This window comes from Salminus brasiliensis, chromosome 15 (genome assembly GCF_030463535.1).
Source record: "Salminus brasiliensis chromosome 15, fSalBra1.hap2, whole genome shotgun sequence".
Taxonomy (NCBI): Eukaryota; Metazoa; Chordata; class Actinopteri; order Characiformes; family Bryconidae; genus Salminus; species Salminus brasiliensis.
Genome location: NC_132892.1, coordinates 36,452,817 through 36,474,857, shown reverse-complemented (window position 1 = coordinate 36,474,857; position 22,041 = coordinate 36,452,817). Strand labels below are relative to the sequence as shown.

The 22,041-nt window shown below is 34.1% G+C and overlaps 1 protein-coding gene across 2 annotated transcripts in view; it reads left to right on the top strand.

Moving 5' to 3' along the window:
• The window catches only part of LOC140535735 (acyl-CoA dehydrogenase family member 11-like), a 42,427-nt gene that overhangs the window by 7,090 nt on the left and 13,296 nt on the right, over positions 1-22,041 (top strand). For both annotated transcript variants that reach the window (XM_072657196.1, XM_072657197.1), the window contains exons 5-10: positions 18,858-18,969; positions 19,096-19,238; positions 19,395-19,544; positions 19,989-20,083; positions 20,193-20,292; positions 20,565-20,705. In XM_072657196.1, coding sequence (XP_072513297.1) covers positions 18,858-18,969; positions 19,096-19,238; positions 19,395-19,544; positions 19,989-20,083; positions 20,193-20,292; positions 20,565-20,705 — 741 coding nt within the window. The remainder of the gene's footprint in view (positions 1-18,857; positions 18,970-19,095; positions 19,239-19,394; positions 19,545-19,988; positions 20,084-20,192; positions 20,293-20,564; positions 20,706-22,041) is intronic.

Below are 22,041 nucleotides of genomic sequence, written 5' to 3'. Positions count from 1 at the left end.
ATCAGTCATAGTGAAGATCAGTGATATTAATGATCAGTGAAATTAATGATCAGTGGTATTAATGATCAGTGATAGTAATGATCAGTGATAGTGAAGATCAGTGATATTAATGATCAGTGATAGTGAAGATCAGTGATAGTGAAGATCAGTGATATTAATGATCAGTGATAGTAATGATCAGTGATAGTGAAGATCAGTGATATTAATGATCAGTGATAGTGAAGATCAGTGATAGTAATGATCAGTGGTATTAATGATCAGTGGTATTAATGATCAGTGGTATTAATGATCAGTGATAGTGAAGATCAGTCATAGTGAAGATCAGTGATATTAATGATCAGTGAAATTAATGATCAGTGGTATTAATGATCAGTGATAGTGAAGATCAGTGATAGTGAAGATCAGTGATATTAATGATCAGTGAAATTAATGATCAGTGGTATTAATGATCAGTGATAGTGAAGATCAGTGATAGTGAAGATCAGTGATATTAATGATCAGTGATAGTGAAGATCAGTGATAGTGAAGATCAGTGATATTAATGATCAGTGATAGTAATGATCAGTGATAGTGAAGATCAGTGATATTAATGATCAGTGATAGTGAAGATCAGTGATAGTAATGATCAGTGGTATTAATGATCAGTGGTATTAATGATCAGTGGTATTAATGATCAGTGATAGTGAAGATCAGTAATAGTAATGATCAGTGATATTAATGATCAGTGATAGTGAAGATCAGTGATATTAATGATCAGTGATAGTGAAGATCAGTGATATTAATGATCAGTGATAGTGAAGATCAGTGATAGTAATGATCAGTGATATTAATGATCAGTGATAGTGAAGATCAGTGATAGTAATGATCAGTGGTATTAATGATCAGTGATAGTAATGATCAGTAATAGTGCAGATCAGTGATAGTGAAGATCAGTGATAGTAATGATCAGTGGTATTAATGATCAGTGATAGTAATGATCAGTGATAGTAATGATCAGTGGTAGTAATGATCAGTGATAGTAATGATCAGTGGTATTAATGATCAGTGATAGTAATGATCAGTGATAGTAATGATCAGTGATAGTGAAGATCAGTGATAGTGAAGATCAGTGGTATTAATGATCAGTGATAGTAATGATCAGTGGTATTAATGATCAGTGATAGTAATGATCAGTGATAGTGAAGATCAGTGATAGTAATGATCAGTGATAGTAATGATCAGTGATATTAATGATCAGTGATAGTAATGATCAGTGATAGTAATGATCAGTGATAGTAATGATCAATGATATTAATGATCAGTGATAGTAATGATCAGTGGTATTAATGATCAGTGATAGTAATGATCAGTGATAGTAATGATCAGTGATAGTGAAGATCAGTGATATTAACGATCAGTGATATTAACGATCAGTGATATTAACGATCAGTGATAGTAACGATCAGTGGTATTAATGATCAGTGGTATTAATGATCAGTGATAGTAATGATCAGTGGTATTAATGATCAGTGATAGTAATGATCAGTGATATTAATGATCAGTGATAGTAATGATCAGTGATAGTAATGGTCAGTGATAGTGAAGATCAGTGATATTAATGATCAGTGATAGTGAAGATCAGTGATAGTGAAGATCAGTGATAGTGAAGATCAGTGATATTAATGATCAGTGATATTAATGATCAGTGGTAGTAATGATCAGTGATATTAATGATCAGTGATATTAATGATCAGTGATAGTAAAGATCAGTGATAGTGAAGATCAGTGATAGTAATGATCAGTGATAGTAATGATCAGTGATATTAATGATCAGTGGTATTAATGATCAGTGATAGTAATGATCAGTGATAGTAATGATCAGTGATAGTGAAGATCAGTGATAGTAATGATCAGTGATATTAATGATCAGTGGTATTAATGATCAGTGGTATTAATGATCAGTGGTATTAATGATCAGTGGTAGTAATGATCAGTGATAGTAATGATCAGTGATAGTAATGATCAGTGATAGTGAAGATCAGTGATAGTAATGATCAGTGATATTAATGATCAGTGATATTAATGATCAGTGGTAGTGATGATCAGTGATAGTAATGATCAGTGGTATTAATGATCAGTGATAGTAATGATCAGTGGTATTAATGATCAGTGATGGTGAAGATCAGTGGTATTAATGATCAGTGATAGTAATGATCAGTGATAGTAATGATCAGTGGTATTAATGATCAGTGATAGTAATGATCAGTGATATTAATGATCAGTGATAGTGAAGATCAGTGGTATTAATGATCAGTGGTAGTAATGATCAGTGGTATTAATGATCAGTGATGTGAAGATCAGTGGTATTAATGATCAGTGATAGTGAAGATCAGTCATAGTGAAGATCAGTGATATTAATGATCAGTGAAATTAATGATCAGTGGTATTAATGATCAGTGATAGTGAAGATCAGTGATAGTGAAGATCAGTGATATTAATGATCAGTGAAATTAATGATCAGTGGTATTAATGATCAGTGATAGTGAAGATCAGTCATAGTGAAGATCAGTGATATTAATGATCAGTGAAATTAATGATCAGTGGTATTAATGATCAGTGATAGTAATGATCAGTGATAGTGAAGATCAGTGATATTAATGATCAGTGATAGTAATGATCAGTGATAGTGAAGATCAGTGATATTAATGATCAGTGATAGTGAAGATCAGTGATAGTAATGATCAGTGGTATTAATGATCAGTGGTATTAATGATCAGTGGTATTAATGATCAGTGATAGTGAAGATCAGTAATAGTAATGATCAGTGATATTAATGATCAGTGATAGTGAAGATCAGTGATATTAATGATCAGTGATAGTGAAGATCAGTGATATTAATGATCAGTGATAGTGAAGATCAGTGATAGTAATGATCAGTGATATTAATGATCAGTGATAGTGAAGATCAGTGATAGTAATGATCAGTGGTATTAATGATCAGTGATAGTAATGATCAGTGATAGTAATGATCAGTGATAGTGAAGATCAGTGATAGTGAAGATCAGTGGTATTAATGATCAGTGATAGTAATGATCAGTGGTAGTAATGATCAGTGATAGTGAAGATCAGTGATAGTAATGATCAGTGATAGTAATGATCAGTGGTATTAATGATCAGTGATATTAATGATCAGTGATAGTAATGATCAGTGATAGTAATGATCAGTGATAGTAATGATCAGTGATATTAATGATCAGTGATAGTAATGATCAGTGGTATTAATGATCAGTGATAGTAATGATCAGTGATAGTAATGATCAGTGATAGTGAAGATCAGTGATATTAACGATCAGTGATATTAACGATCAGTGATATTAACGATCAGTGATAGTAACGATCAGTGGTATTAATGATCAGTGGTATTAATGATCAGTGATAGTAATGATCAGTGGTATTAATGATCACTGATAGTAATGATCAGTGATAGTAATGATCAGTGATAGTAATGGTCAGTGATAGTAATGATCAGTGATAGTGAAGATCAGTGATAGTGAAGATCAGTGATATTAATGATCAGTGATAGTGAAGATCAGTGATAGTGAAGATCAGTGATATTAATGATCAGTGATATTAATGATCAGTGGTAGTAATGATCAGTGATATTAATGATCAGTGATATTAATGATCAGTGATAGTGAAGATCAGTGATATTAATGATCAGTGATAGTGAAGATCAGTGATATTAATGATCAGTAATAGTAATGATCAGTGGTATTAATGATCAGTGATAGTGAAGATCAGTGGTATTAATGATCAGTGATAGTGAAGATCAGTGATAGTAATGATCAGTGATAGTAATGATCAGTGATAGTAATGATCAGTGGTATTAATGATCAGTGATATTAATGATCAGTGATAGTGAAGATCAGTGATATTAATGATCAGTGATATTAATGATCAGTGGTATTAATGATCAGTGATAGTGAAGATCAGTGATAGTGAAGATCAGTGATAGTGAAGATCAGTAATAGTAATGATCAGTGGTAGTAATGATCAGTGATATTAATGATCAGTGATAGTGAAGATCAGTGATAGTAATGATCAGTGGTAGTAATGATCAGTGATATTAATGATCAGTGATAGTGAAGATCAGTGGTATTAATGATCAGTGATAGTGAAGATCAGTGATAGTGAAGATCAGTGATAGTAATGATCAGTGATAGTAATGATCAGTGATATTAACGATCAGTGATAGTGAAGATCAGTGATAGTGAAGATCAGTGATAGTGAAGATCAGTGATATTAATGATCAGTGATAGTAATGATCAGTGGTATTAATGATCAGTGATAGTAATGATCAGTGGTAGTAATGATCAGTGATAGTAATGATCAGTGATATTAATGATCAGTGATATTAATGATCAGTGATAGTGAAGATCAGTGATATTAATGATCAGTGGTATTAATGATCAGTGATAGTGAAGATCAGTGATAGTGAAGATCAGTGATAGTGAAGATCAGTGGTATTAATGATCAGTGATATTAATGATCAGTGATAGTGAAGATCAGTGATATCAATGATCAGTGATATTAATGATCAGTGGTATTAATGATCAGTGATAGTGAAGATCAGTGATAGTGAAGATCAGTGATAGTGAAGATCAGTAATAGTAATGATCAGTGGTAGTAATGATCAGTGGTATTAATGATCAGTGATAGTGAAGATCAGTGATAGTAATGATCAGTGGTAGTAATGATCAGTGATATTAATGATCAGTGATAGTGAAGATCAGTGGTATTAATGATCAGTAATAGTAATGATCAGTGGTATTAATGATCAGTGATAGTGAAGATCAGTGATAGTGAAGATCAGTGATAGTGAAGATCAGTGATAGTGAAGATCAGTGATAGTAATGATCAGTGATAGTGAAGATCAGTGATAGTAATGATCAGTGATATTAACGATCAGTGATAGTGAAGATCAGTGATAGTGAAGATCAGTGATAGTGAAGATCAGTGATATTAATGATCAGTGATAGTAATGATCAGTGGTATTAATGATCAGTGATAGTAATGATCAGTGATAGTGAAGATCAGTGATAGTAATGATCAGTGGTAGTAATGATCAGAGATATTAATGATCAGTGATAGTGAAGATCAGTGATAGTAATGATCAGTGGTAGTAATGATCAGTGATATTAATGATCAGTGATAGTAATGATCAGTGATATTAATGATCAGTGATAGTAATGATCAGTGGTATTAATGATCAGTGATAGTAATGATCAGTGATAGTAATGATCAGTGATAGTAATGATCAGAGATATTAATGATCAGTGATAGTGAAGATCAGTAATAGTAATGATCAGTGGTAGTAATGATCAGTGATATTAATGATCAGTGATAGTGAAGATCAGTAATAGTAATGATCAGTGATAGTAATGATCAGTGATATTAATGATCAGTGATAGTAATGATCAGTGATAGTAATGGTCAGTGATAGTGAAGATCAGTGATATTAATGATCAGTGATAGTGAAGATCAGTGATAGTGAAGATCAGTGATAGTGAAGATCAGTGATAGTAATGATCAGTGGTAGTAATGATCAGTGATATTAATGATCAGTGATAGTGAAGATCAGTGATATTAATGATCAGTGATATTAATGATCAGTGGTAGTAATGATCAGTGATATTAATGATCAGTGATATTAATGATCAGTGATATTAATGATCAGTGATAGTGAAGATCAGTGGTATTAATGATCAGTGATAGTGAAGATCAGTGGTATTAATGATCAGTAATAGTAATGATCAGTGGTATTAATGATCAGTAATAGTAATGATCAGTGGTATTAATGATCAGTAATAGTAATGATCAGTGGTATTAATGATCAGTGATAGTAATGATCAGTGATAGTAATGATCAGTGATATTAATGATCAGTGATATTAATGATCAGTGATAGTGAAGATCAGTGGTATTAATGATTACTGGTAGTAATGATCAGTGATATTAATGATCAGTGATAGTGAAGATCAGTGGTAGTGATGATCAGTGGTAGTGATGATCAGTGATATTAATGATCAGTGATATTAATGATCAGTGATATTAATGATCAGTGATAGTAATGATCAGTGATAGTGAAGATCAGTGATAGTAAAGATCAGTGATAGTAAAGATCAGTGATAGTGAAGATCAGTGATAGTAATGATCAGTGATAGTAATGATCAGTGGTATTAATGATCAGTGATATTAATGATCAGTGATAGTGAAGATCAGTGATAGTAATGATCAGTGATAGTAATGATCAGTGATATTAATGATCAGTGATAGTGAAGATCAGTGATAGTGAAGATCAGTGATATTAATGATCAGTGATATTAATGATCAGTGATATTAATGATCAGTGATAGTGAAGATCAGTGATAGTGAAGATCAGTGATAGTGAAGATCAGTGATAGTAATGATCAGTGATAGTAATGATCAGTGGTATTAATGATCAGTGATAGTGAAGATCAGTGATATTAATGATCAGTGATATTAATGATCAGTGGTATTAATGATCAGTGATAGTGAAGATCAGTGATAGTGAAGATCAGTGATAGTGAAGATCAGTGATAGTAATGATCAGTGATATTAATGATCAGTGATAGTGAAGATCAGTGATAGTAATGATCAGTGATAGTAATGATCAGTGGTATTAATGATCAGTGATATTAATGATCAGTGGTAGTGATGATCAGTGATAGTAATGATCAGTGGTATTAATGATCAGTGATAGTAATGATCAGTGGTATTAATGATCAGTGATGGTGAAGATCAGTGGTATTAATGATCAGTGATAGTAATGATCAGTGATAGTAATGATCAGTGGTATTAATGATCAGTGATAGTAATGATCAGTGATATTAATGATCAGTGATAGTGAAGATCAGTGGTATTAATGATCAGTGGTAGTAATGATCAGTGGTATTAATGATCAGTGATGGTGAAGATCAGTGGTATTAATGATCAGTGATAGTGAAGATCAGTCATAGTGAAGATCAGTGATATTAATGATCAGTGAAATTAATGATCAGTGGTATTAATGATCAGTGATAGTGAAGATCAGTGATAGTGAAGATCAGTGATATTAATGATCAGTGAAATTAATGATCAGTGGTATTAATGATCAGTGATAGTGAAGATCAGTGATAGTGAAGATCAGTGATATTAATGATCAGTGATAGTGAAGATCAGTGATAGTGAAGATCAGTGATATTAATGATCAGTGATAGTAATGATCAGTGATAGTGAAGATCAGTGATATTAATGATCAGTGATAGTGAAGATCAGTGATAGTAATGATCAGTGGTATTAATGATCAGTGGTATTAATGATCAGTGGTATTAATGATCAGTGATAGTGAAGATCAGTAATAGTAATGATCAGTGATATTAATGATCAGTGATAGTGAAGATCAGTGATATTAATGATCAGTGATAGTGAAGATCAGTGATATTAATGATCAGTGATAGTGAAGATCAGTGATAGTAATGATCAGTGATATTAATGATCAGTGATAGTGAAGATCAGTGATAGTAATGATCAGTGGTATTAATGATCAGTGATAGTAATGATCAGTAATAGTGCAGATCAGTGATAGTGAAGATCAGTGATAGTAATGATCAGTGGTATTAATGATCAGTGATAGTAATGATCAGTGATAGTAATGATCAGTGGTAGTAATGATCAGTGATAGTAATGATCAGTGGTATTAATGATCAGTGATAGTAATGATCAGTGATAGTAATGATCAGTGATAGTGAAGATCAGTGATAGTGAAGATCAGTGATAGTGAAGATCAGTGGTATTAATGATCAGTGATAGTAATGATCAGTGGTATTAATGATCAGTGATAGTAATGATCAGTGATAGTGAAGATCAGTGATAGTAATGATCAGTGATAGTAATGATCAGTGATATTAATGATCAGTGATAGTAATGATCAGTGATAGTAATGATCAGTGATAGTAATGATCAATGATATTAATGATCAGTGATAGTAATGATCAGTGGTATTAATGATCAGTGATAGTAATGATCAGTGATAGTAATGATCAGTGATAGTGAAGATCAGTGATATTAACGATCAGTGATATTAACGATCAGTGATATTAACGATCAGTGATAGTAACGATCAGTGGTATTAATGATCAGTGGTATTAATGATCAGTGATAGTAATGATCAGTGGTATTAATGATCAGTGATAGTAATGATCAGTGATATTAATGATCAGTGATAGTAATGATCAGTGATAGTAATGGTCAGTGATAGTGAAGATCAGTGATATTAATGATCAGTGATAGTGAAGATCAGTGATAGTGAAGATCAGTGATAGTGAAGATCAGTGATATTAATGATCAGTGATATTAATGATCAGTGGTAGTAATGATCAGTGATATTAATGATCAGTGATATTAATGATCAGTGATAGTAAAGATCAGTGATAGTGAAGATCAGTGATAGTAATGATCAGTGATAGTAATGATCAGTGATATTAATGATCAGTGGTATTAATGATCAGTGATAGTAATGATCAGTGATAGTAATGATCAGTGATAGTGAAGATCAGTGATAGTAATGATCAGTGATATTAATGATCAGTGGTATTAATGATCAGTGGTATTAATGATCAGTGGTATTAATGATCAGTGGTAGTAATGATCAGTGATAGTAATGATCAGTGATAGTAATGATCAGTGATAGTGAAGATCAGTGATAGTAATGATCAGTGATATTAATGATCAGTGATATTAATGATCAGTGGTAGTGATGATCAGTGATAGTAATGATCAGTGGTATTAATGATCAGTGATAGTAATGATCAGTGGTATTAATGATCAGTGATGGTGAAGATCAGTGGTATTAATGATCAGTGATAGTAATGATCAGTGATAGTAATGATCAGTGGTATTAATGATCAGTGATAGTAATGATCAGTGATATTAATGATCAGTGATAGTGAAGATCAGTGGTATTAATGATCAGTGGTAGTAATGATCAGTGGTATTAATGATCAGTGATGTGAAGATCAGTGGTATTAATGATCAGTGATAGTGAAGATCAGTCATAGTGAAGATCAGTGATATTAATGATCAGTGAAATTAATGATCAGTGGTATTAATGATCAGTGATAGTGAAGATCAGTGATAGTGAAGATCAGTGATATTAATGATCAGTGAAATTAATGATCAGTGGTATTAATGATCAGTGATAGTGAAGATCAGTCATAGTGAAGATCAGTGATATTAATGATCAGTGAAATTAATGATCAGTGGTATTAATGATCAGTGATAGTAATGATCAGTGATAGTGAAGATCAGTGATATTAATGATCAGTGATAGTAATGATCAGTGATAGTGAAGATCAGTGATATTAATGATCAGTGATAGTGAAGATCAGTGATAGTAATGATCAGTGGTATTAATGATCAGTGGTATTAATGATCAGTGGTATTAATGATCAGTGATAGTGAAGATCAGTAATAGTAATGATCAGTGATATTAATGATCAGTGATAGTGAAGATCAGTGATATTAATGATCAGTGATAGTGAAGATCAGTGATATTAATGATCAGTGATAGTGAAGATCAGTGATAGTAATGATCAGTGATATTAATGATCAGTGATAGTGAAGATCAGTGATAGTAATGATCAGTGGTATTAATGATCAGTGATAGTAATGATCAGTGATAGTAATGATCAGTGATAGTGAAGATCAGTGATAGTGAAGATCAGTGGTATTAATGATCAGTGATAGTAATGATCAGTGGTAGTAATGATCAGTGATAGTGAAGATCAGTGATAGTAATGATCAGTGATAGTAATGATCAGTGGTATTAATGATCAGTGATATTAATGATCAGTGATAGTAATGATCAGTGATAGTAATGATCAGTGATAGTAATGATCAGTGATATTAATGATCAGTGATAGTAATGATCAGTGGTATTAATGATCAGTGATAGTAATGATCAGTGATAGTAATGATCAGTGATAGTGAAGATCAGTGATATTAACGATCAGTGATATTAACGATCAGTGATATTAACGATCAGTGATAGTAACGATCAGTGGTATTAATGATCAGTGGTATTAATGATCAGTGATAGTAATGATCAGTGGTATTAATGATCACTGATAGTAATGATCAGTGATAGTAATGATCAGTGATAGTAATGGTCAGTGATAGTAATGATCAGTGATAGTGAAGATCAGTGATAGTGAAGATCAGTGATATTAATGATCAGTGATAGTGAAGATCAGTGATAGTGAAGATCAGTGATATTAATGATCAGTGATATTAATGATCAGTGGTAGTAATGATCAGTGATATTAATGATCAGTGATATTAATGATCAGTGATAGTGAAGATCAGTGATATTAATGATCAGTGATAGTGAAGATCAGTGATATTAATGATCAGTAATAGTAATGATCAGTGGTATTAATGATCAGTGATAGTGAAGATCAGTGGTATTAATGATCAGTGATAGTGAAGATCAGTGATAGTAATGATCAGTGATAGTAATGATCAGTGATAGTAATGATCAGTGGTATTAATGATCAGTGATATTAATGATCAGTGATAGTGAAGATCAGTGATATTAATGATCAGTGATATTAATGATCAGTGGTATTAATGATCAGTGATAGTGAAGATCAGTGATAGTGAAGATCAGTGATAGTGAAGATCAGTAATAGTAATGATCAGTGGTAGTAATGATCAGTGATATTAATGATCAGTGATAGTGAAGATCAGTGATAGTAATGATCAGTGGTAGTAATGATCAGTGATATTAATGATCAGTGATAGTGAAGATCAGTGGTATTAATGATCAGTGATAGTGAAGATCAGTGATAGTGAAGATCAGTGATAGTAATGATCAGTGATAGTAATGATCAGTGATATTAACGATCAGTGATAGTGAAGATCAGTGATAGTGAAGATCAGTGATAGTGAAGATCAGTGATATTAATGATCAGTGATAGTAATGATCAGTGGTATTAATGATCAGTGATAGTAATGATCAGTGGTAGTAATGATCAGTGATAGTAATGATCAGTGATATTAATGATCAGTGATATTAATGATCAGTGATAGTGAAGATCAGTGATATTAATGATCAGTGGTATTAATGATCAGTGATAGTGAAGATCAGTGATAGTGAAGATCAGTGATAGTGAAGATCAGTGGTATTAATGATCAGTGATATTAATGATCAGTGATAGTGAAGATCAGTGATATCAATGATCAGTGATATTAATGATCAGTGGTATTAATGATCAGTGATAGTGAAGATCAGTGATAGTGAAGATCAGTGATAGTGAAGATCAGTAATAGTAATGATCAGTGGTAGTAATGATCAGTGGTATTAATGATCAGTGATAGTGAAGATCAGTGATAGTAATGATCAGTGGTAGTAATGATCAGTGATATTAATGATCAGTGATAGTGAAGATCAGTGGTATTAATGATCAGTAATAGTAATGATCAGTGGTATTAATGATCAGTGATAGTGAAGATCAGTGATAGTGAAGATCAGTGATAGTGAAGATCAGTGATAGTGAAGATCAGTGATAGTAATGATCAGTGATAGTGAAGATCAGTGATAGTAATGATCAGTGATATTAACGATCAGTGATAGTGAAGATCAGTGATAGTGAAGATCAGTGATAGTGAAGATCAGTGATATTAATGATCAGTGATAGTAATGATCAGTGGTATTAATGATCAGTGATAGTAATGATCAGTGATAGTGAAGATCAGTGATAGTAATGATCAGTGGTAGTAATGATCAGAGATATTAATGATCAGTGATAGTGAAGATCAGTGATAGTAATGATCAGTGGTAGTAATGATCAGTGATATTAATGATCAGTGATAGTAATGATCAGTGATATTAATGATCAGTGATAGTAATGATCAGTGGTATTAATGATCAGTGATAGTAATGATCAGTGATAGTAATGATCAGTGATAGTAATGATCAGAGATATTAATGATCAGTGATAGTGAAGATCAGTAATAGTAATGATCAGTGGTAGTAATGATCAGTGATATTAATGATCAGTGATAGTAATGATCAGTGATATTAATGATCAGTGATAGTAATGATCAGTGATAGTAATGATCAGTGATAGTGAAGATCAGTAATAGTAATGATCAGTGGTAGTAATGATCAGTGATAGTAATGATCAGTGATAGTGAAGATCAGTAATAGTAATGATCAGTGGTAGTAATGATCAGTGATATTAATGATCAGTGATAGTGAAGATCAGTAATAGTAATGATCAGTGGTAGTAATGATCAGTGATATTAATGATCAGTGATAGTAATGATCAGTGATATTAATGATCAGTGATAGTAATGATCAGTGATAGTGAAGATCAGTAATAGTAATGATCAGTGGTAGTAATGATCAGTGATATTAATGATCAGTGATAGTGAAGATCAGTAATAGTAATGATCAGTGATAGTAATGATCAGTGATATTAATGATCAGTGATAGTAATGATCAGTGATAGTAATGGTCAGTGATAGTGAAGATCAGTAATAGTAATGATCAGTGATAGTAATGGTCAGTGATAGTGAAGATCAGTGATATTAATGATCAGTGATAGTGAAGATCAGTGATAGTGAAGATCAGTGATAGTGAAGATCAGTGATAGTAATGATCAGTGGTAGTAATGATCAGTGATATTAATGATCAGTGATAGTGAAGATCAGTGATATTAATGATCAGTGATATTAATGATCAGTGGTAGTAATGATCAGTGATATTAATGATCAGTGATATTAATGATCAGTGATAGTGAAGATCAGTGGTATTAATGATCAGTGATAGTGAAGATCAGTGGTATTAATGATCAGTAATAGTAATGATCAGTGGTATTAATGATCAGTAATAGTAATGATCAGTGGTATTAATGATCAGTAATAGTAATGATAAGTGGTATTAATGATCAGTGATAGTAATGATCAGTGATAGTAATGATCAGTGATATTAATGATCAGTGATATTAATGATCAGTGATAGTGAAGATCAGTGGTATTAATGATTACTGGTAGTAATGATCAGTGATATTAATGATCAGTGATAGTGAAGATCAGTGGTAGTGATGATCAGTGGTAGTGATGATCAGTGATATTAATGATCAGTGATATTAATGATCAGTGATATTAATGATCAGTGATAGTAATGATCAGTGATAGTGAAGATCAGTGATAGTAAAGATCAGTGATAGTAAAGATCAGTGATAGTGAAGATCAGTGATAGTAATGATCAGTGATAGTAATGATCAGTGGTATTAATGATCAGTGATATTAATGATCAGTGATAGTGAAGATCAGTGATAGTAATGATCAGTGATAGTAATGATCAGTGATATTAATGATCAGTGATAGTGAAGATCAGTGATAGTGAAGATCAGTGATATTAATGATCAGTGATATTAATGATCAGTGATATTAATGATCAGTGATAGTGAAGATCAGTGATAGTGAAGATCAGTGATAGTGAAGATCAGTGATAGTAATGATCAGTGATAGTAATGATCAGTGGTATTAATGATCAGTGATAGTGAAGATCAGTGATATTAATGATCAGTGATATTAATGATCAGTGGTATTAATGATCAGTGATAGTGAAGATCAGTGATAGTGAAGATCAGTGATAGTGAAGATCAGTGATAGTAATGATCAGTGATATTAATGATCAGTGATAGTGAAGATCAGTGATAGTAATGATCAGTGATAGTAATGATCAGTGATATTAATGATCAGTGATAGTGAAGATCAGTGATAGTGAAGATCAGTGATAGTGAAGATCAGTGATATTAATGATCAGTGATATTAATGAATAGTGATATTAATGATCAGTGATAGTGAAGATCAGTGATAGTAATGATCAGTGATATTAATGATCAGTGATAGTGAAGATCAGTGATAGTAATGATCAGTGGTAGTAATGATCAGTGATATTAATGATCAGTGATAGTAATGATCAGTGATATTAATGATCAGTGATAGTAATGATCAGTGGTATTAATGATCAGTGATATTAATGATCAGTGGTAGTAATGATCAGTGGTATTAATGATCAGTGATATTAATGATCAGTGATAGTGAAGATCAGTGATATTAATGATCAGTGGTATTAATGATCAGTGGTATTAATGATCAGTGATAGTGAAGATCAGTGATAGTGAAGATCAGTGATAGTGAAGATCAGTGATAGTAATGATCAGTGATATTAATGATCAGTGATAGTGAAGATCAGTGATAGTAATGATCAGTGATAGTAATGATCAGTGATATTAATGATCAGTGATAGTGAAGATCAGTGATAGTGAAGATCAGTGATAGTGAAGATCAGTGATATTAATGATCAGTGATATTAATGAATAGTGATATTAATGATCAGTGATAGTGAAGATCAGTGATAGTAATGATCAGTGATATTAATGATCAGTGATAGTGAAGATCAGTGATAGTGAAGATCAGTGATAGTGAAGATCAGTGATATTAATGATCAGTGATATTAATGAATAGTGATATTAATGATCAGTGATAGTGAAGATCAGTGATAGTAATGATCAGTGATATTAATGATCAGTGATAGTGAAGATCAGTGATAGTAATGATCAGTGGTAGTAATGATCAGAGATATTAATGATCAGTGATAGTGAAGATCAGTGATAGTAATGATCAGTGGTAGTAATGATCAGTGATATTAATGATCAGTGATAGTAATGATCAGTGATATTAATGATCAGTGATAGTAATGATCAGTGGTATTAATGATCAGTGATAGTAATGATCAGTGATAGTAATGATCAGTGATAGTAATGATCAGTGATAGTGAAGATCAGTAATAGTAATGATCAGTGGTAGTAATGATCAGTGATATTAATGATCAGTGATAGTAATGATCAGTGATATTAATGATCAGTGATAGTAATGATCAGTGATAGTAATGATCAGTGATAGTGAAGATCAGTAATAGTAATGATCAGTGGTAGTAATGATCAGTGATAGTAATGATCAGTGATAGTGAAGATCAGTAATAGTAATGATCAGTGGTAGTAATGATCAGTGATATTAATGATCAGTGATAGTGAAGATCAGTAATAGTAATGATCAGTGATAGTAATGATCAGTGATATTAATGATCAGTGATAGTAATGATCAGTGATAGTAATGGTCAGTGATAGTGAAGATCAGTAATAGTAATGATCAGTGATAGTAATGGTCAGTGATAGTGAAGATCAGTGATAGTGAAGATCAGTGATAGTGAAGATCAGTGATAGTGAAGATCAGTGATAGTAATGATCAGTGATAGTGAAGATCAGTGATAGTGAAGATCAGTGATAGTAATGATCAGTGGTAGTAATGATCAGTGATATTAATGATCAGTGATAGTGAAGATCAGTGATATTAATGATCAGTGATATTAATGATCAGTGGTAGTAATGATCAGTGATATTAATGATCAGTGATATTAATGATCAGTGATAGTGAAGATCAGTGGTATTAATGATCAGTGATAGTGAAGATCAGTGGTATTAATGATCAGTAATAGTAATGATCAGTGGTATTAATGATCAGTAATAGTAATGATCAGTGGTATTAATGATCAGTAATAGTAATGATCAGTGGTATTAATGATCAGTGATAGTAATGATCAGTGATAGTAATGATCAGTGATAGTAATGATCAGTGATATTAATGATCAGTGATAGTGAAGATCAGTGGTATTAATGATTAGTGGTAGTAATGATCAGTGATATTAATGATCAGTGATAGTGAAGATCAGTGGTAGTGATGATCAGTGGTAGTGATGATCAGTGATATTAATGATCAGTGATATTAATGATCAGTGATATTAATGATCAGTGATAGTAATGATCAGTGATAGTGAAGATCAGTGATAGTAAAGATCAGTGATAGTAAAGATCAGTGATAGTGAAGATCAGTGATAGTAATGATCAGTGATAGTAATGATCAGTGGTATTAATGATCAGTGATATTAATGATCAGTGATATTAATGATCAGTGGTAGTAATGATCAGTGGTATTAATGATCAGTGATATTAATGATCAGTGATAGTGAAGATCAGTGATATTAATGATCAGTGGTATTAATGATCAGTGGTATTAATGATCAGTGATAGTGAAGATCAGTGATAGTGAAGATCAGTGATAGTGAAGATCAGTGATAGTAATGATCAGTGATATTAATGATCAGTGATAGTGAAGATCAGTGATAGTAATGATCAGTGATAGTAATGATCAGTGATATTAATGATCAGTGATAGTGAAGATCAGTGATAGTGAAGATCAGTGATATTAATGATCAGTGATATTAATGATCAGTGATATTAATGATCAGTGATAGTGAAGATCAGTGATAGTGAAGATCAGTGATAGTGAAGATCAGTGATAGTAATGATCAGTGATAGTAATGATCAGTGGTATTAATGATCAGTGATAGTGAAGATCAGTGATATTAATGATCAGTGATATTAATGATCAGTGGTATTAATGATCAGTGATAGTGAAGATCAGTGATAGTGAAGATCAGTGATAGTGAAGATCAGTGATATTAATGATCAGTGATAGTGAAGATCAGTGATATTAATGATCAGTGATATTAATGATCAGTGATATTAATGATCAGTGGTAGTGAAGATCAGTGATATTAATGATCAGTGGTAGTAATGATCAGTGATAGTGAAGATCAGTGATAGTGAAGATCAGTGATAGTAATGATCAGTGGTAGTAATGATCAGTGATATTAATGATCAGTGATAGTGAAGATCAGTGATATTAATGATCAGTGGTAGTAATGATCAGTGGTAGTGAAGATCAGTGATAGTGAAGATCAGTGATAGTAATGATCAGTGGTAGTAATGATCAGTGATATTAATGATCAGTGATAGTGAAGATCAGTGATAGTGAAGATCAGTGGTATTAATGATCAGTGGTATTAATGATCAGTGATAGTGAAGATCAGTGATATTAATGATCAGTGATAGTAATGATCAGTGATAGTAATGATCAGTGATAGTAATGATCAGTGATAGTGAAGATCAGTGGTATTAATGATCAGTGATAGTAATGATCAGTGATAGTGAAGATCAGTGATATTAATGATCAGTGATAGTAATGATCAGTGATAGTAATGATCAGTGATAGTGAAGATCAGTGATATTAATGATCAGTGATAGTAATGATCAGTGATAGTAATGATCAGTGATAGTAATGATCAGTGATAGTAATGATCAGTGGTATTAATGATCAGTAATAGTAATGATCAGTGGTATTAATGATCAGTGATAGTGAAGATCAGTGATAGTGAAGATCAGTGGTAGTAATGATCAGTGGTAGTAATGATCAGTGATATTAATGATCAGTGATAGTGAAGATCAGTGATATTAATGATCAGTGATATTAATGATCAGTGGTATTAATGATCAGTGATATTAATGATCAGTGATAGTAATGATCAGTGGTATTAATGATCAGTGATAGTGAAGATCAGTGGTATTAATGATCAGTGGTATTAATGATCAGTGATGGTGAAGATCAGTAATAGTAATGATCAGTGATAGTGAAGATCAGTGATATTAATGATCAGTGATAGTGAAGATCAGTGATAGTGAAGATCAGTGATATTAATGATCAGTAATAGTAATGATCAGTGGTATTAATGATCAGTGATAGTGAAGATCAGTGGTATTAATGATCAGTAATAGTAATGATCAGTGGTATTAATGATCAGTGATAGTAATGATCAGTGATAGTGAAGATCAGTGGTATTAATGATTAGTGGTAGTAATGATCAGTGATATTAATGATCAGTGATAGTGAAGATCAGTGGTATTAATGATCAGTGATAGTAATGATCAGTGGTATTAATGATCAGTGATAGTAATGATCAGTGATAGTAATGATCAGTGGTATTAATGATCAGTGATAGTGAAGATCAGTAGTATTAATGATCAGTGGTATTAATGATCAGTGATAGTGAAGATCAGTGGTATTAATTATCAGTGATAGTGAAGATCAGTGGTATTAATGATCAGTGATAGTAATGATCAGTGGTATTAATGATCAGTGATAGTAATGATCAGTGATAGTAATGATCAGTGGTATTAATGATCAGTGATAGTGAAGATCAGTAGTATTAATGATCAGTGGTATTAATGATCAGTGATAGTGAAGATCAGTGGTATTAATTATCAGTGATAGTGAAGATCAGTAGTATTAATGATCAGTGGTATTAATGATCAGTGATAGTAATGATCAGTGGTATTAATGATCAGTGATAGTAATGATCAGTAATAGTAATGATCAGTGATAGTAATGATCAGTGATAGTAATGATCAGTGGTATTAATGATCAGTGATAGTGAAGATCAGTGGTATTAATGATCAGTGATAGTGAAGATCAGTGGTATTAATGATCAGTGATAGTAATGATCAGTGATAGTAATGATCAGTGATAGTAATGATGGTAATTCTGTGGTATTCATTTAAATGATTAATATTGCAATATTGCATGTCGCTCACATCTGAAACTGATCCAATCAGAGCAGCAGGGTCTGCAGACAGAGCACAGCACTGCCCTCTAGTGGTCAGGGTTTAAACACAGTGCTCACTGAACTGCTGTCTGACCCCAGTCTGTACATCTAGACTATGATTAATAATCAATACTGTGATTCTGAGGATCAATACAGCACTGCAGAAACCGCACCACCCCACTCCCAGAGTTCACACTCGGTCTGTCTGTGTGTGTGTGTGTGTGTGTGTGTGTGTGTGTGTGTAGTCTCTGGGCATGCCTGCTAGAGAAGCGTTTGAGCGCCTGACGTCGAGGGACGAGAAGCGATTCTGGACTTCGGGACAGTGGATGACCGAGAGGAGAGGAGGATCAGACGTTGGTAAAAGCACTCTCGCGAGCGCGCGCGCACACACACACACACACACACACACAGTGAAACAGAAAAGTGAAGTGTGTTAAGGCTCTGCGCCTGTGTAATGTGACTGTGTGTGTGTTGTTGCCGTAGCGAGCGGTACCGAGACGGTTGCCTGGCGACAGGAGGATGGGCAGTTCCGGCTGCATGGCTTTAAGTGGTTCACTTCAGCAACCGACGCCGACTTCACACTCACACTCGCTCGCATAGCGGACAGCAACGGACACACCATACCGGTACACACACACTAATATTAAAGCTGTAGTTCTTATTAACATTAAATCCCCCCAGGTTTCCCTTCACACTTCCTCAGTGTTCTACTCCACCAATCAGAGGCCTTTCTGCTAACTGGTGTGTTTCATGTGAAGTGTCTCTTTAATGTCCCCATCCAGGGCAGCCGGGGACTGTCTCTGTTCTGTGCGGAGGTCTGGGGTTCTGATGGACGCACTAATGGGATAGAGATCCAGAGATTGAAGGATAAACTGGGAACCAGACAGATGCCCACCGCAGAGCTGCTGCTGGACGGCATGCAGGCACAACTGGTACACACACACACACACACACACACACACTTACATATCTAGCTTTTAACTTCTATAGTACCCATTGCTTAGGTGGACAAGCATTTCATCTGCCAAGTAACTGCATAGCAACCACCTGAGACCCTGTATCAACTGCTTAGTAACAGCACATCAACAACTTAGAACAGCATAGCAACCCCATAGCAACCAGCTGTGTCCCCACAGCAACCACATATCTACAGCATAGCAATCCCTTGGAGCAGCAGCTGCATAGCATGCCTCTGAGACACCATAGCAACTACTTATCTGTGCCATAGCAACCACTTAGAACTTAGAGTATCTCCCACCTAGCAATAGCATAGCCACCACGTGGGACACCATAACCTGCTTTACACTGTGAGTCAGATTCCAATCACTGAACACTTTGATCAGACATTAATAACCAATTAACTTTCTCCTTTATAGTTATCGGAAGAGGGAAGGGGCGTGGCCTCCATAGCTAACATGCTAACACTTACTAGGATTCACAACACAGTGTCTGCTGTAGCGGCTATGAGAAGGTAAGAACACATTTCACTGAATTTTTACACACACACACACACACACACAGTCAACAATAATAATGTCATATATATATATATGTGTGTGTGTGTGTGTGTGTGTGTATAGGATAGTCCAGCTGAGTAGGGAATACTCCACTAAGCGCTCTGTGTTTGGGAAACTGCTGAAGGATCATCCACTGCACATCCAAACACTGACCAGACTGGAGGTAACATATTAAATCATAGCTAGCTAATGTAGGTACCTAATGGGTGGAGCTAAACTGCTGTAGGCTGAAGGGGGGAAGCTAAACTGCTGTAGGCTGAAGGGGAGGAGCTAAACTGCTGTAGGTCGAGTGGGTGGGGTTAAACTGCTGTAGGCTGAATGGGTGGAGCTAAATTGCTGTAGGCTGAAGAGGTGGGATTAAACTGCTGTAGGCTGGATGGGTGGGGCTAAACTGCTGTAGGCTGAAGGGGTGGAGCTAAACTGCTGTGTGTTCAGGTGGAGACCCGTGCTGCGTTCCTGATGATGATGGAGGTGTGTCGTCTGCTGGGTCGTGAGGAAACGGGCGTAGCTTCAGAGAGAGAAACACACCTGCTCAGACTGCTCACTCCTGTAGTTAAACTATACACAGGCAAACAGGTATGCATACACACACACACACACACACACACACTCACCTGCTCAACCAGTGTGTTCATTTGAGTTAAATGAACGCAAGAGTGAGTGTTAACCCCCTTAACAACATCTATGAAGGAGTTGAGTAACAGGCCTGAAAATAACTGAATTATCAAGGTGAGGCACAGGAATTGGAAGTAACCATGATAAAGTAAGAGAAATGAGTAAGAATGTTGAGTCAAGTCAAGTGGGTTTTATTGTCATTTCAGCTACATACAGAGAACACAGTGAAACCAAACAACGTTCCTCCAGGACCATGGTGCAACATAGACACAGTGCATACAGAACACAAGTGCAACACAAACAAACAAGATCGAACAGACAACACAACACAGTACAGACAGAGGATAATACATAATTGGCGGTAGTGTGCAAATTATACAGTGTGTGATAAATATTGAGTCCAGTGAGGTAGTAAAGTTATTAGTGCAAATGTTTTCCATTTTATCTGGGGTAAATGGTTGGAGAGAGAGAGAGAGAGAGTGTGTGTGTGTGTGTGTGTGTGTGCATGTAGCAGAAAGGACATCAGTTACAGGGTTGAGTAAGATGGTTGAGAGTTACAGGGTTGAGTAAGATGGTTGAGTAAGAGGGTTCAGTAAGATGGTTCAGTAAGATGGTTGAGAGTTACAGGGTTGAGTAAGATGGTTGAGAGTTACAGGGCTGAGTAAGAGGTTTGAGTAAGAGGGTTCAGTAAGATGGTTGAGAGTTACAGGATTGAGTAAGAGGGTTGAGAGTTACAGGGCTGAGTAAGAGGGTTGAGTAAGAGGGTTCAGTAAGATGGTTGAGAGTTACAGGATTGAGTAAGAGGGTTGAGAGTTACAGGGCTGAGTAAGAGGGTTGAGTAAGAGGGTTCAGTAAGATGGTTGAGAGTTACAGGGTTGAGTAAGATGGTTGAGAGTTACAGGGCTGAGTAAGAGGTTTGAGTAAGAGGGTTCAGTAAGATGGTTGAGAGTTACAGGGTTGAGTAAGATGGTTGAGTAAGAGGGTTCAGTAAGATGGTTCAGTAAGATGGTTCAGTAAGATGGTTGAGAGTTACAGGTTTGAGTAAGAGGGTTCAGTAAGATGGTTCAGTAAGATGGTTCAGTAAGATGGTTGAGAGTTACAGGCTTGAGTAAGAGGGTTGAGAGCTACAGGATTGAGTAAGAGGGTTGAGAGCTACAGGGTTGAGTGAGATGGTTCAGTAAGATGGTTGAGAGTTACAGGGTTGAGTAAGATGGTTGAGTAAGAGGGTTCAGTAAGATGGTTGAGTAAGATGGTTGAGAGTTACAGGGTTGAGTAAGAGGGTTGAGTAAGAGGGTTC